At 46.6% G+C, this 12,845-nt stretch overlaps 1 protein-coding gene across 1 annotated transcript in view; it reads right to left on the bottom strand.

The window, feature by feature from the left end:
- LOC142557112 (ATP-binding cassette sub-family C member 3-like) overlaps window positions 1-12,845 on the bottom strand; it is a 66,660-nt gene that overhangs the window by 27,171 nt on the left and 26,644 nt on the right. The window contains exons 11-15 of the mRNA XM_075668726.1: window positions 11,959-12,135; window positions 8,976-9,143; window positions 7,339-7,529; window positions 4,940-5,015; window positions 3,429-3,627 (exon numbers count right to left, since the gene is read on the bottom strand). Coding sequence (XP_075524841.1) covers window positions 3,429-3,627; window positions 4,940-5,015; window positions 7,339-7,529; window positions 8,976-9,143; window positions 11,959-12,135 — 811 coding nt within the window. The remainder of the gene's footprint in view (window positions 1-3,428; window positions 3,628-4,939; window positions 5,016-7,338; window positions 7,530-8,975; window positions 9,144-11,958; window positions 12,136-12,845) is intronic.

Here is a 12,845-nt window from a genome sequence, read left to right as displayed (position 1 = left end):
CGCAACTGAAAGAAAGACACAAGCAGACGCTTTGAGGGTGCATTGATTACTAGAATTTATTCCTCGTAATCAAACTCCCGAAACAAATTTTTACATACCCACTTGCCCCAAGAGAGCAGCTTTGTATATACAGCTGAAACTGTGTAGTAGTGAGTTGTGCCCGGCGATGAAACTTCATAGGCGTGGATTACGCACCGTTAAGAAAGGGATGGTAGAAATCTTCGACTTAGTAATTTATTTTCAAGATTATTCGCATGATTTCTGTAGATTGCCTGCTGTTTAAATGGGTTTAAAGAGATTGGCGCGGATCTATATTTGCAGTAACAGCTTGCTTGGAAACTAAGTTGTCGGCATTCAGTGATATAAAAGCCAGCCGGATCGCTTCCTTGATCTTCAACGGCAAAAAGAAGCTACGTGTGGATAAAAGAAGTTCGGTTATCCCAAACGTGATGCCTTTAAACCCCTTTTCTGGGTAAATGCACAGCGCAGCAGTGGTGTGCTGAATAAAGGACGTTTATGGTGTTGGGCTGCTAAGCACGACGTCGCGGGATCGAATCCCAGCCACGCTGGCCGCATCTTGATGGGGGCGAAATGCGAAAACACCCGTGTACTTAGGTTTATGTGCACGTTAGAGAACCCCAGGTGAGTCAAATTTCCGGAGTCCCCGACTACGGCGTACCTCCTATACAGATCTTGGCTTTGGCACGTAGAACCCCATAAATAAAGAAATAATAATGGACCTTAATAAAGGCACTGCATTCAAAAATATGCAAATTTCGGAGTGATAGGGAGGTTGCAGGAAAGCACTCATAAATGACCTCGGTATTTCCTCCCGATCATGAACCACTACCGCGACCATGGACATGTGAACCTTCTCTGCATCTCTCTGATGACACAGGTCGAGACATAGCTTTCATTTTAGAGATATAAAAAGAACCTCAGCTTCGCCCGAAAGCCAAGCAGTGATTGCGGTAGCAAATAATTAGACACCCAAAATAAGTAAGGATAGCAGTTTTATCGGCAGTATAATTTTGTAAACACTCGCTTACGTACTAAATACCAATCATGGTGTCACCGCGCACAGGCAAACGTGCACGCATCACAGTAGATGACCGCGCACAGTCGCTTTCCAAACACAGGCATGAAGAGGCGCGGCGGCAGCAGCGAACAAAGTGACCTTCGTGCTGTCTGTCGCTTCAACGCAAACTGAGCGGCGAGAACAGAGCACTGACAAAGCTACGAGCCGAAGGTCCACCTAGACTCTGCCCCCGAAGTAAATCGCTTTCAAGGTAAAGCGCGCGCGACCACGGCATACGCGGTTGCTACCGAAGTACAACGCCCCCCCCCCCCCCCTACCTCCCATCTCCCCGGTTCTTTGCGCGCGATGGAAGACGGCGCGCTTCCTCCCGCTTTCCTCATTTGCACGTGCGAGACTGAGCCGTGATTGTTGGTTCATCCTCGCACGCTTTCACTCGCACATACGGCATATTGCGCGCGGGGACGGTGTTATTTATATATATATTTATATATATTTACTTTATACGGAATATCGTGGCGACGGCGAAAATGCGCCTTGAGTGACCGTATAATTGCTATCGCAATAAAATCTATTTGTGCCTTCAGGGAGCGCCGGCTATACTTCAAGTCGCGTGAACGAAAGAAAACATCACCGAAAAGAAACCAAGAACAAAAAGGATTCTGCGGATAAGTGGCGTAAAATGGGAACAGTGTGAAGTGCGAAGGTTTTGAATTACACATGCATATGTGAATAACAATAGCGTGTTTGTGCTCCACGAACCTAGACGGCGAGAAGTTATTCCCCAGGAACAAAAGAAACATGGCATAGCTTACCCTAAATAAAACCCTCCAGTTGCACATCGAACAAGAATGCTAATCCGAAAACCTTTGGTTTCTGGAGCCGACCAATAAGTGGGTAATTTAACCAAGGTACCCGCCGTGGTTGCTCAGTGGCTATGGTGTTGGGCTGCTGAGCACGAGGTCGCGGGATCGAATCCCGGCCACGGCGGCCGCATTTCGATGGGGGCGAAATGCGAAAACACCCGTGTGCTTAGATTTAGGTGCACGTTAAAGAACCCCAGGTGGTCAAAATTTCCGGAGTCCTCCACTACGGCGTGCCTCATAATCAGAAAGTGGTTTTGGCACGTAAAACCCCAAATATTATTAATTTAACCAAGGTAAAATAACTGTAGCTCGGTTAGGTGAGCGGTGAACGTGAACGAAAGTAAAGGTTGATGTACTAGCGTAATTTTGCAGGAAAACTAATTTAATGACAGCCAGTGAGTAAGCATATAGAAAAAGACTATTGAATTCATGTTGATTACACATTGACAATGCAACTATTTCGGACAATTCATGATCGATACTGAAGACACGAACACTCAAGCGCTTATAGCTACAACGTCTCAGCCTTGACCTGTGTAATCTGACTAGATGACAACTTTTAGTACTGCCTCCGCTAATGCGCACAGGCAACAAAACATCCGCTCATTAATTCAAACGTTTTTGCCACCCTCTATGAAACCTCATATGCTCGCTCGCCTGCACTGGCACCAGCATCGTTTGCTTCACTAAACAGTTGTTAATGATAATAATCGACAACATCTTGAAAGCCAACAGGCACAAGTGTAACAGTGAACTTTCTTAACAGGTACTTAAGGGCTACTTGTTGATCCATCAGTTCGATCCAGTGAACTTGCTTAACAGGTACTTAAGGGCTACTTGTTGATCCATCACTTCGATCCATGATTTCTGCCATGGTTCAGTGGTTGTGTATGTGCTCATTATTCATGTTTGCACGAACGTCTTTTTTCCAAGTGCGCTGCTTCACCAAAGTTGCAAAGTGTATTGATACACCAGGAGACGTGCGCGTAAACAGCAGTGCTGTTGACGACATCTTGTGACACTGTGATCGGCATAGCGAATTTTGAAACGTTTCTCCTGCACGACTCTTCGCGCCGGAACAAAAATGTAAATAATGCCGTTGTAGTCATTATGTTTCTGCCGCCAATCATGTGACACATGATGCGAGCAGATATGTTTGTCCAACGCGCTTCGAAAAAGAAATTATGGGGTTTCACGTGCCCAAACCACTTTGTGATAATGAGGCACGCCTTAGTGGGGGATTCCGGAAATTTTGACCACCTGGGTTCTTTAACGTGCAGCTAAATCCAAGTACACAGGTGTTTTCGCATTTCGCCCCCATCGAAATGCGGCCGCCGTGGCAAGTGGTATCGAGAAACACATGGTTGCCATACGTCACCACTAGCTCTTCTGCTGACGTTTACGTTTTCCAGGTATTCGGCCGCACGTGTACGTTAACATACGTGCGTGCAATGCTAAAAGCTGCACGGAATGAAAGAAGACGGGCCCAATGTGCCAGCCGCAACCAACCGGCCCGTGAAAGTTACCGTCGGAAAGCGAGATGGCGACCAGGCCTCCAACCCAGTTGGCTGAGGAGCCAGCTCCTGCAACCATAGTGTCGGTCCACCGCTTCACGTACAGCTGCTGCCAGGCCACTGCTCCGGCACTCGCCACGAAGCACAGTAGCGCCAGGGGTCCGCACACACCGCACAGCCGGCAGAGGGCGCTCGCCACCTCCAGGGTAGTCTGCACACATCATACATGCGTGCGGGCAATGTCATAAAGAGAGTACAGGAATGGCGACCGGTATTAAACATTAAAAGGAAATTCTAAGTGGAAATTCGGTGCCTTCATCGGCTGCACACGTGCATGATACTGCAGTGATGAAACATAGCCAAGTAAGCTGTTTTTTTTTCTTTTTTTTTTTTACGGATCTCTGCTGGCAAAATATTGGACGTCTATATAGCGACAACGTTGTGGCAATGCGGAGAAGTTCACTTTAGAACAGCAACTTGACCTTGTACTCCTGTGCTACTGAGACGTCCGTCGGTCCAGCCTACTGGCGGCAGACTTGAATGTACCGAGGAGAGCCGGCGTCGCCAGACACCGTCGCTGTACATTGCACGGAGCAAACGGGACTCGTGGCGGTGAGAGTTTACAGCCGGATAAGCGCCTGAACACGTGACGCAGGGGCGGGGGGAGGGGGGGGGTCGACGATATAAGAGATTAGCATTACCGTGATTCCTGTTCAGTGTTGTTTGGGCTGTGTTACGATATGCAGAGATACAACGTAAAGTCGTTGCATCAAGCCATATTTTTCGCAATATTACACGGCCTCTGTCGCAGTGGTGACCCGTGGTGTCTGCAATGATGCTGGCGCCCAAGTGGTGCTTGCTGACTCTGTTCCCGTGCTTGCTTGAACTTTTTGAAAATGCTAAGCATTAAAGCGCAGAGCGGCTTTAACTTTACATTAGCAGTGGTCGCTCTCCTATTTCTGGTATAATCCTTCCCGATCCTACAAAATTCCCTCATGCTGTTGAGTTCATGTCTTTGTAAATTTACGCAATTGTTCGTCAGCTGAGCTCTTTTTGTGACGGCACCAAAACATAATAATTACTTCTTGCAGTTTCAATACAGTGTGTAGCTGATGTTGCATTGTTATTTTATTTTCCTTCCTACATAATTGTCGCATTAGGCCTGCGCGCTGTTAGTCGATCGTATGTGAAAATATTACAGCTTGAAGCGCCCGAAGGCGAAATTATTTTCCTTCTGTATGTTGTATTGCGTACGAAACTCCTACGTGCATTTTAACATTTTGGTGAGTTCTTTTGCACGCTTGGATTCATTCTATGAAGACAAACTCGAAGCCTGTTATTAACAAGATTGCGCACTTCTAAATTTGAGCTTAAAGCGGCATCCGAGCTTAACGAATTTGAGACGCAAATTTAGCGTAGACACCGCGCCGATTTCAAACAATCGAAATACGTGGTGACTTATTTCAGCATTGTCGCCGCTGAACACACTTTGCGATTTGTCGCACATAATTCATGCATCCTACCTTTGACGATGTTATGCTTTCCTCCACTGTGATCCTTCCCTTGGCCTCATCCTGGTCCGAAGTGTCCCTGTCCTCCCTGTAGTGAGAACATGAGCTACAAAACCATTGTAAGCAAGAAACTTCTCTTGAGCGCATTTATTCTTTACATGCGAAATTCTTAAGCAGCTTCTGACGAAAGGGAGTAACAGAGGGTTACCTGGGCCAGACCTCGGTGCCAGTTAACACCGTCATGTAGCTATCTCGCTTGGCTTTTGCAGCGACTTGTTTTTGTGACTCGTTCGTGCTGATTGGTGTTACTGCGGTAATCTTATAGTTAGCTGAACTCAGGCAGGGGAATAGCAACCACTGGACCCTCGATGCCGTTGAGAGGATCAAAATCACTCTGACGACACTGCTCTAATACCGACACGTGTTTATCTTTATCGAGTGACTACATTTCACCGCCTCACCAATGTTAACCCACAGCGCAGGACGCGCCTGCATGTATCGGAAGTTTCTGGAATGTTATTGATGGTTCCATTCGCTGTCAGCTGCCACCGAACCTTGTGTAATCTGATCTCTTGTATGCGCGACGCGAATGGCGTAGAAAATTGCCGTGCAACAACAGTGAAAGCTACAGAATGTTTCTTGGATTAAAGGCATTCGCCTCACGAATCTCTTCGAAAACACGTTTAAAGGTTGTTTAAAAAGGAAATAGTTCTGCGCAGTCAATGTTTCTGCTGCCACTCGCTCACTGCCTTTCTCTCTCTCTACCCCATTTTCACATTCCCTACTGTTTCAAAATATGTGCACCGAGGCCAGGCGGAGCTTTGTCAACGAGCCGAGTTGTAGTTTGGGCATGTCCTCTACGTCATCTTCATCATGCATTTAATTCGACATCATACCGGCTGCTCTGGGCCACAGTGAAAAACTTAATATGTGGCTTGTCAGGAACTATGCGCATTAGGCAATGGCATTAGAACTTTAGGCGAACATGGTGTGCTTAGTTTACAGTGACAAGGTGCCTAGCGCATGAGACCTGTAAGTATGTCCACATTTACACAGATCATTTGTCTATGGCAAAGATACAAAGCAGCTCTTACACGCAGTTTTTTACAAACATACGAGCGCCTTTTTAGAAAGCAAATGATAATCAAACTTGAAAGTTACATAAATAAGAAGCAGACGAGCATTATACTTAAGCAGATATAAACAGCTTACCAATGCAAACTGTATACTGTGTACAAAAAACACGCATAAAAACAAGGAAGAAAGCCTAATAGGCGTGTAACCCACTTGTCTTAATGTTTAATAGGTAACAGACCTGATAGGTAATGTTTTGCAACGCTCCTTCTGCCGCGCTATCGATTTATATGGTCATATAATATTTATGCAATCTTTCTCTACTACCAGATGGCGCAAGTAGGCCATCAGTGATATTTACATTTACATATTTATGCATATTTACATTTACATATTTACGTCAGTGACATTACATTGATACGGCCGGATCCGTTACCGGCATTGGGAGCGATAGGATGTAGATGGAGAAGTTCTGAGGAAGAAGAAAAAACAATTAAGCAGATGTATACAAAAAGGCTTGAATGGAAACATGTACATCATACCTGAATAAATAGAGCTGGCTAGGTAAATATTTGACCCCGCCCGGTTTCCCCCCAGAAAGGGCGATGCCACTAAATCATCATCATTATCATTATAATCATCATCAACATAGCGAGCTTTGCCTCCTCTTGCATGTGCTCGAACCATCGCCTATGCGTAAAAAAAAATAAACGAAGTCACTCTAGCCGCCATCTGGCTTAGTTTTACGTAAAGGTCAGGAAAAAAATATGCAGGTCCAACGCACAATTTGGAATCTACGTGAAGCCAAGGTTTTACGAAGCGGTCACTGATATTTTTATAAATTTCCCCATTTCACTGTTGCATCATTGGCGTAAAGGAAATTGGTGCTCTCGTGTATCCGTGTTACGCAGTGTGACAACTCTTATATTGGATCGCATGTGCCAGACCACATCCTGTAACTTAAGTGCCCAGGGTTGCGCATTCATCGCATTCATACGCTGCTATTGGTATGCAGCGAATGAGAATGCTGACGTTCAGCAATGGAACGACAACGAGGAGACGTTGACAGCAGTCACATTAGCGACAGTCGAAGTCGGAAGTTCGGTTTGCAACCAACCGTAACGATGCTTTCTGCGCTGTCTCTGTAAACGCGAAGGAGGCACTTTCGCGCAGATTTGTTACTGGAAATGCCTCACCAGACGTTTTACTCACTCACTAATCTGATGCTCGTTGAATGTGAGCACTTACAAAGTAAGTCTCCTCGGAACCCTCTGAACCTTGTCGAGGTCCTCTGTGGGTCGGAGGAAGGGCAATTCGCGCAAAGAGCTTTGCTATACCTGACATCGCAGGCCGTCGTCTGCCTGGCATTGGCCTGCCTGGAGTGGGCCACCCGCACCGTACGCGGCGTGTCCTTGTGCTGCAGCAGCTCGGAGACGGTGGCGAACACCGACGCGGTGCCGTCGTGCATGAGCACGAGCCGGTCCATGTGCTTCAGGAGGGAGCCCTGGTTGCACACAAGGATGCGCGTCTGGAAGAGCCCAATAGTGCCGCGTAATGGAAACACGTGTTTTGCGATGAATGTGGTGGCATGCGTTTTTGGGCCGCTGAACTAAAGAACAGAAAGGAATGCAGTTTGCAAAAAAAAAGAAAGAAAACGTATGGTAAAGAATACTATTGAGAAAAATTATTTGAACTGCCTTAGTAAAAAATTGCCCTAACGAAAACAAGAAATAGACAGACAAATAGATGAGAGTCCGCACCAGCCAGAAAAGGCGCAAAAAAGTAGCGAAAGGTGGCACGACCGCTTTGATGTTCCTGCATGCGCTTGCCACGACGTATGACGTCATTGATTTTGGGGGCGTCTGCTCGGGGCTGGTTAAACTTCTAGCGCCAAGAACCGAAGACATATTATCGTCAAAGAGCCAAAGCCTAACCGCACAATTTTCGTGAACCTTTTTATTAGCCATGATAGCCGAAACACGAAAAGAAAAGTACATTTACCTCCGGAACGTCACACTGACGAACATGTGCTGGGTTTTAGGCGCGGAACAGAACAAAAGGCATTTTGCTAAATAAAGGAAAATCTAAGTAAGTGGTCTTCTAAACATCACTTTCTCATCTAGTTATAAACTTATTACAGAGAAATGCACGAACATTGGGTTTTGAGTAAATACCTTATCAATACAAAACTAATTTAGTATTTATCTTTAGGTCCCTTATGACCATTGGATTTCGGGTTATAAAATTCACACCTTTAAAGGTGTTGAGTTGTCGCATGGCTAATACCCTTACCTTTAGGTCTACAAGCACTTTTATTGAACGCGACAACGAGCTCTAAATACACGATCGGCCGAAGAGCTGAAAACTTCTGATTAATTTTGAGCGCCGAGGGCGTACAGATGTATCTGACACAACAGTTTGACAGCAGAAGACATGAAACATTATTTAAGGCAGTATTTGTGTCGTCTGTCGCAGCTGTCATGATTTCTACAAAGCACAAGGAGTATGCATACAACAAAAAAACGCATTTGTCGCCACCAACAATCCCATCCTACTCCCTAAACGTGAGGGCGTTATAGCCACAGGACAACTAAACACCATTTATACACCCATAAAGGTGCACAAATGTTTAGTTTGATACACTGGCTATGGCGCAGTCTGCCAGTGGCACGGAACTTAAGGAACAGGCCTGCGCCCTCAGTGGGGGCTTCTGTAGGATGGCAGCGTGCCGTACGTGGCGGATACTTAGTGCGCAGCAAAGTGCTCGTGTCCAATATACATAGGCAGAGCTCACTACATTATACGCCTTTCAGCGAATGAGGGTTTCATTAAATCGGTGTATAACTGACACCCTTACCCTTCAAAAAGAATCCGAGGGTGTGAGTAGTGAACCAATTAACACCTTTATTCGATTAAAGGGTGTAAATTGCTTTACGGCGTTGGACTACGCACGCATGCACAGATTCGCACAAACCGTGTTTCGGAGCAGCCCGCTCTTGCCGATGACGTGCTTGAAGACCCTGGCGGCCACCGTGGGATCCAGTGCGCTGAGCGGGTCGTCGAGCAGGTAGATGTGCGAGCTGCTGTAGACGGCGCGCGCCAGCGAGATGCGCTGCTTCTGGCCACCGCTCAGTGTCTCGCCCTGTTGCGTTGAGCACCGCCGACGAGGATGTGAAAGGCATGGATGAGCGAAGCAATGATGACCAAATGCCCTTCCCGAACACACTACTGCGAATAATTAATATCGCTGGCCTTGTTTGGAGTGAACGTGTGCTTGCATATACGAATGGAATAAAGCCGCATCGCATTTTTTCGGCCCCGTGCCTGTGAGCCGCGGCCTCCTAGCGTCCCCATTCTGAGGTAATACAAGCTATTTGTATCAGACAGAAAGAGGTCTGTGCAGATGACACGTCTCCGTTGTGGCGTATCAATGAACAAAGGACCCGCCGTGGTTACTTAGTGGCTATGGCGTTGGGCTCCTAAGCACGAGGTCGCGGGATCGAATCCCAGCCACGCCAGCCGCATTTTGACGGGGGCAAAATGTGTAAACTCCCGTGTACTTAGACTAAGGTGCGCGTTAAAGAACCCCACGAGGCCCAATCTTCCGGAATCCCCCACTTCGGCGTGCCTGATAACCAGAAAGTGGTTTTGGCACGTAAAGCCCCATAATTCAATCAATTTTTTATTAACAGAGGTTTTTCTTTTTGCTTTGAGAGTGCTGCGACTTGGTTGTTATGCGTCGCAAGAAAACTACGGTAGTCCTCTCCACTTACGCATGTGCGGCCTGCGCACCTTACTTGTTTCCTTGGATGTATTATATCTGCCCCTAACGAACTTTATTGGCGAGTCGGCGATTCTCTTGTGTCTAACTTCTTTCGTCCCGTCTAAGTCATGCGCTTAATTGTGAAGGCAGCAAGTAGGTAATTAGATTAGATTAGGAAGCCTAAGAGCAGTAAAGAAGAAACTTGGAATAGGCAAGAAGCAGATGTATGCGCGAAGAGACAAAGCCGGCAATATCATTACTGATATGGATAAGATAGTTCAAGTGACTGAGGAGTTCTAGAGAGATTTATACAGTACCAGTGGCACCCACGAGAATAATGGAAGTGGGAATAGTGTAGAGGAATTTGACATCCTAAATGTAATGCCGGAAGAATTAAAGAAAGCCTTGGGAGCTATGCAAAGTGGAAAGCCAGCTGGGGAGGACCAGGCAACAGCAAAATTGTTGAAGGATGGTGGCAGATTGTTCTAGAAAATGTGGCCAACCTGCGTACGCAATTCGTCATGACCTCGAGCGTACCGCAATCGTGGAATAACGCCAACATAATCTTAATCCATAAGAAAGGGGACGCCAAATACTTGAAAAATTATAGACCGATCAGCTTACTGTCCGTTGCTTATAAATTATTTACTAAGGTAATCACAAATAGAATCAGGAATACCTTAGAGTTTTGTCAACGAAAGGACCAGGCAGGATTTCGTAAAGGCTACTGAACAATAGACAATATTCAACAACAATGTTCACACTATCGATCACTGATAGACAAATGTGCGGAATATAACCAACGCTTATATATAGCTTTCATTGATATGGAGAAAGCGTTTGATTCAGTCGAAACCTCAGCAGTTATGCGGGCATTACGGAATCAAGGTGTAGACGAGCCGTATGTTGAAATGCTGAAAGATATTTATAGCGGCTCTACAGCCACTGTAGTCCTCCATAAAGAAAGCAACAAAATCCCAATAAAGAAGAGCGTAAGGCAGGGAGATACGATCTCTCCAATGCTATTCACAGCGTGTTTACGGGAGGTATTCAGAGAACTAGATTGGGGAGACTTGGGGATAAGAGTTGATGGAGAATACATTAGTAAATTGCGATTCGCTGATGATATTGCCTTACTTAGTAACTCAGGCGACCAATTGCAATGCTTGCTCACTCACCAGGACAAGCAAAGCAGAACAGTGGGTCTAAAAATTAATCTGCAGTAAACTAAAGTAATGATTAACAGTCGCGGAAGAAATCATCAGTTTACGATAGGCAGTGAGGCACTAGAAGTGGTGAAGGAATACATCTACTTAGGACAGGTAGTGACCGCGGATTCGGATCATGACACTGAAATAATCAGAAGAATAAGAATTGGCTGGGGTGCGTTTGGCAGGCATTCTCAGGTCATGAACAGCAGGTTGCCATTATCCCTCCAGAGAAAAGAGTATAACAGCTGTGTCTTAACAGTACTAACCTACGGGACAGAAACTTGGAGGCTTACGAAAAGGGTTCTACTTAAATTGAGGACGTCGCAAAGAGCTATGGAAAGAACAATGATTGGTGTCCGTTAAGGGATAAGAAGAAAGCAGATTGGGGTGAGGGAACAAACGCGAGTTAATCACATCTTAGTTGAAATCAAGAAAAATAAATGGGGGCATGGGCAGGACGTGTATTGAGGAGTGAAGATGACCGATGGTCATTAAGGGTTACAGACTGGATTCCAAGAGACGGGAAGCATAGCAGGGGGAGGCAAAAGGTTAGGTGGGTGGATGAGATTAAGAAATTTGCAGGGACGACATGGCCACAATTAGTACATGACCGGGATAGTTGGAGAAGTATTGGAGACGCCTTTGCCCTGCAATGGGCGTAGCCCGGTTGATGGTGAATAGACGTAGTATCTGTACAGCAAGACTCAGTGTCAGGGTGAGTCCAATCTCGCGGGGGCTTGATCGCAAAAATAGCCGGTGTTTTCAGTGTTTGCTGCACCTGAACATCACTCACTTTTTTTCGCGCCTGCATTGACACGCGGCAAATCTTTGTGTATCTGTGCTTGTGCGCTTTGTTTAACACATGAAGCAGACACCAACATTGATTACCAAGATTTTTGACAGCACACATAGAGGAACTAACGCTGGCAGCTAGCTCTCTGCAATGAGAAGTCAGAACTGCACCACTCTTACATGTCTCTCACCTTCTCTCCCACCTCAGTCAGATCACCAGCAGGAAAAGTGTTAAGGTCATTGAGAAGTTCGCAAGCCTTGATGACTCGTGCGTACAGAGCTGGGTCGAACCGTTTCCCGAACGTGATGTTGTCCCTGACGGTCATGTTGTATATCGCCGCCCCCTGAGACACGTACGCAATGGAACCCTGCGTAGATTATATCGTTCGTCGTTCCGATGAACAGACCAACACTGTTTTGAGACAGTGATCAACGTAAATTAAGGAGAAAAAAAACACCGCCGATTATAATACTGCCTAATGCGAAATTTGAGCGAAGCTCTATACGTGTTTTCATATCGCGATATATTGGGTGACGAGAGCAATCTGTCTCGTGCGGCACATTGCAAACGGAGCGAAGGGTGGCGCGGCTGCCTCGCTAATCGAGAGACCGTCAGAGGCATCGAATTGGTGACGCGCGGGCACGATTCACTGCAGCCGCCGCAGACAGACATCCGCTAATGCAGCGCTTTGTTTTCCTATACGGTATCGTCGGACCTGCTCGCCGCATGCCATCGGTGAACAGACGACGGCGCGCTACCATGCTGCCATCTTCTACCGGTTGTTGCCACAGAGCCTGTCTTGCGTGGCAGTACGCTTTTCTTCTCACCCTGTCGTCATACTTTCCTTCTCGGCTTTCCGCCTCATGCTCTTGCTGTAGCCTGCTCCCCCGCTTTCCTCCTCGCGTTCTCTTCTCTATCGCTGCCTTTCATCCCCCGCTGAGTTCCGCGTTCGCTCTTCTCGTGTATCCGCGTTGGTGCTCACGTGTTTGGCGCGCGAGCGCCACGGTCACGCAGCGTTTTGGGCAAACCTTGTTTCCCTACAACAACGGCAGCAAACGCTCTGGAAGAGTAGTACTG

The sequence above is a fragment of the Dermacentor variabilis genome, chromosome 9 (genome assembly GCF_050947875.1).
Source record: "Dermacentor variabilis isolate Ectoservices chromosome 9, ASM5094787v1, whole genome shotgun sequence".
NCBI classification, from domain to species: Eukaryota; Metazoa; Arthropoda; class Arachnida; order Ixodida; family Ixodidae; genus Dermacentor; species Dermacentor variabilis.
The sequence above is the reverse complement of the archived record's forward strand: the minus strand, read 5'-3'. Positions and strand labels throughout refer to the sequence as shown.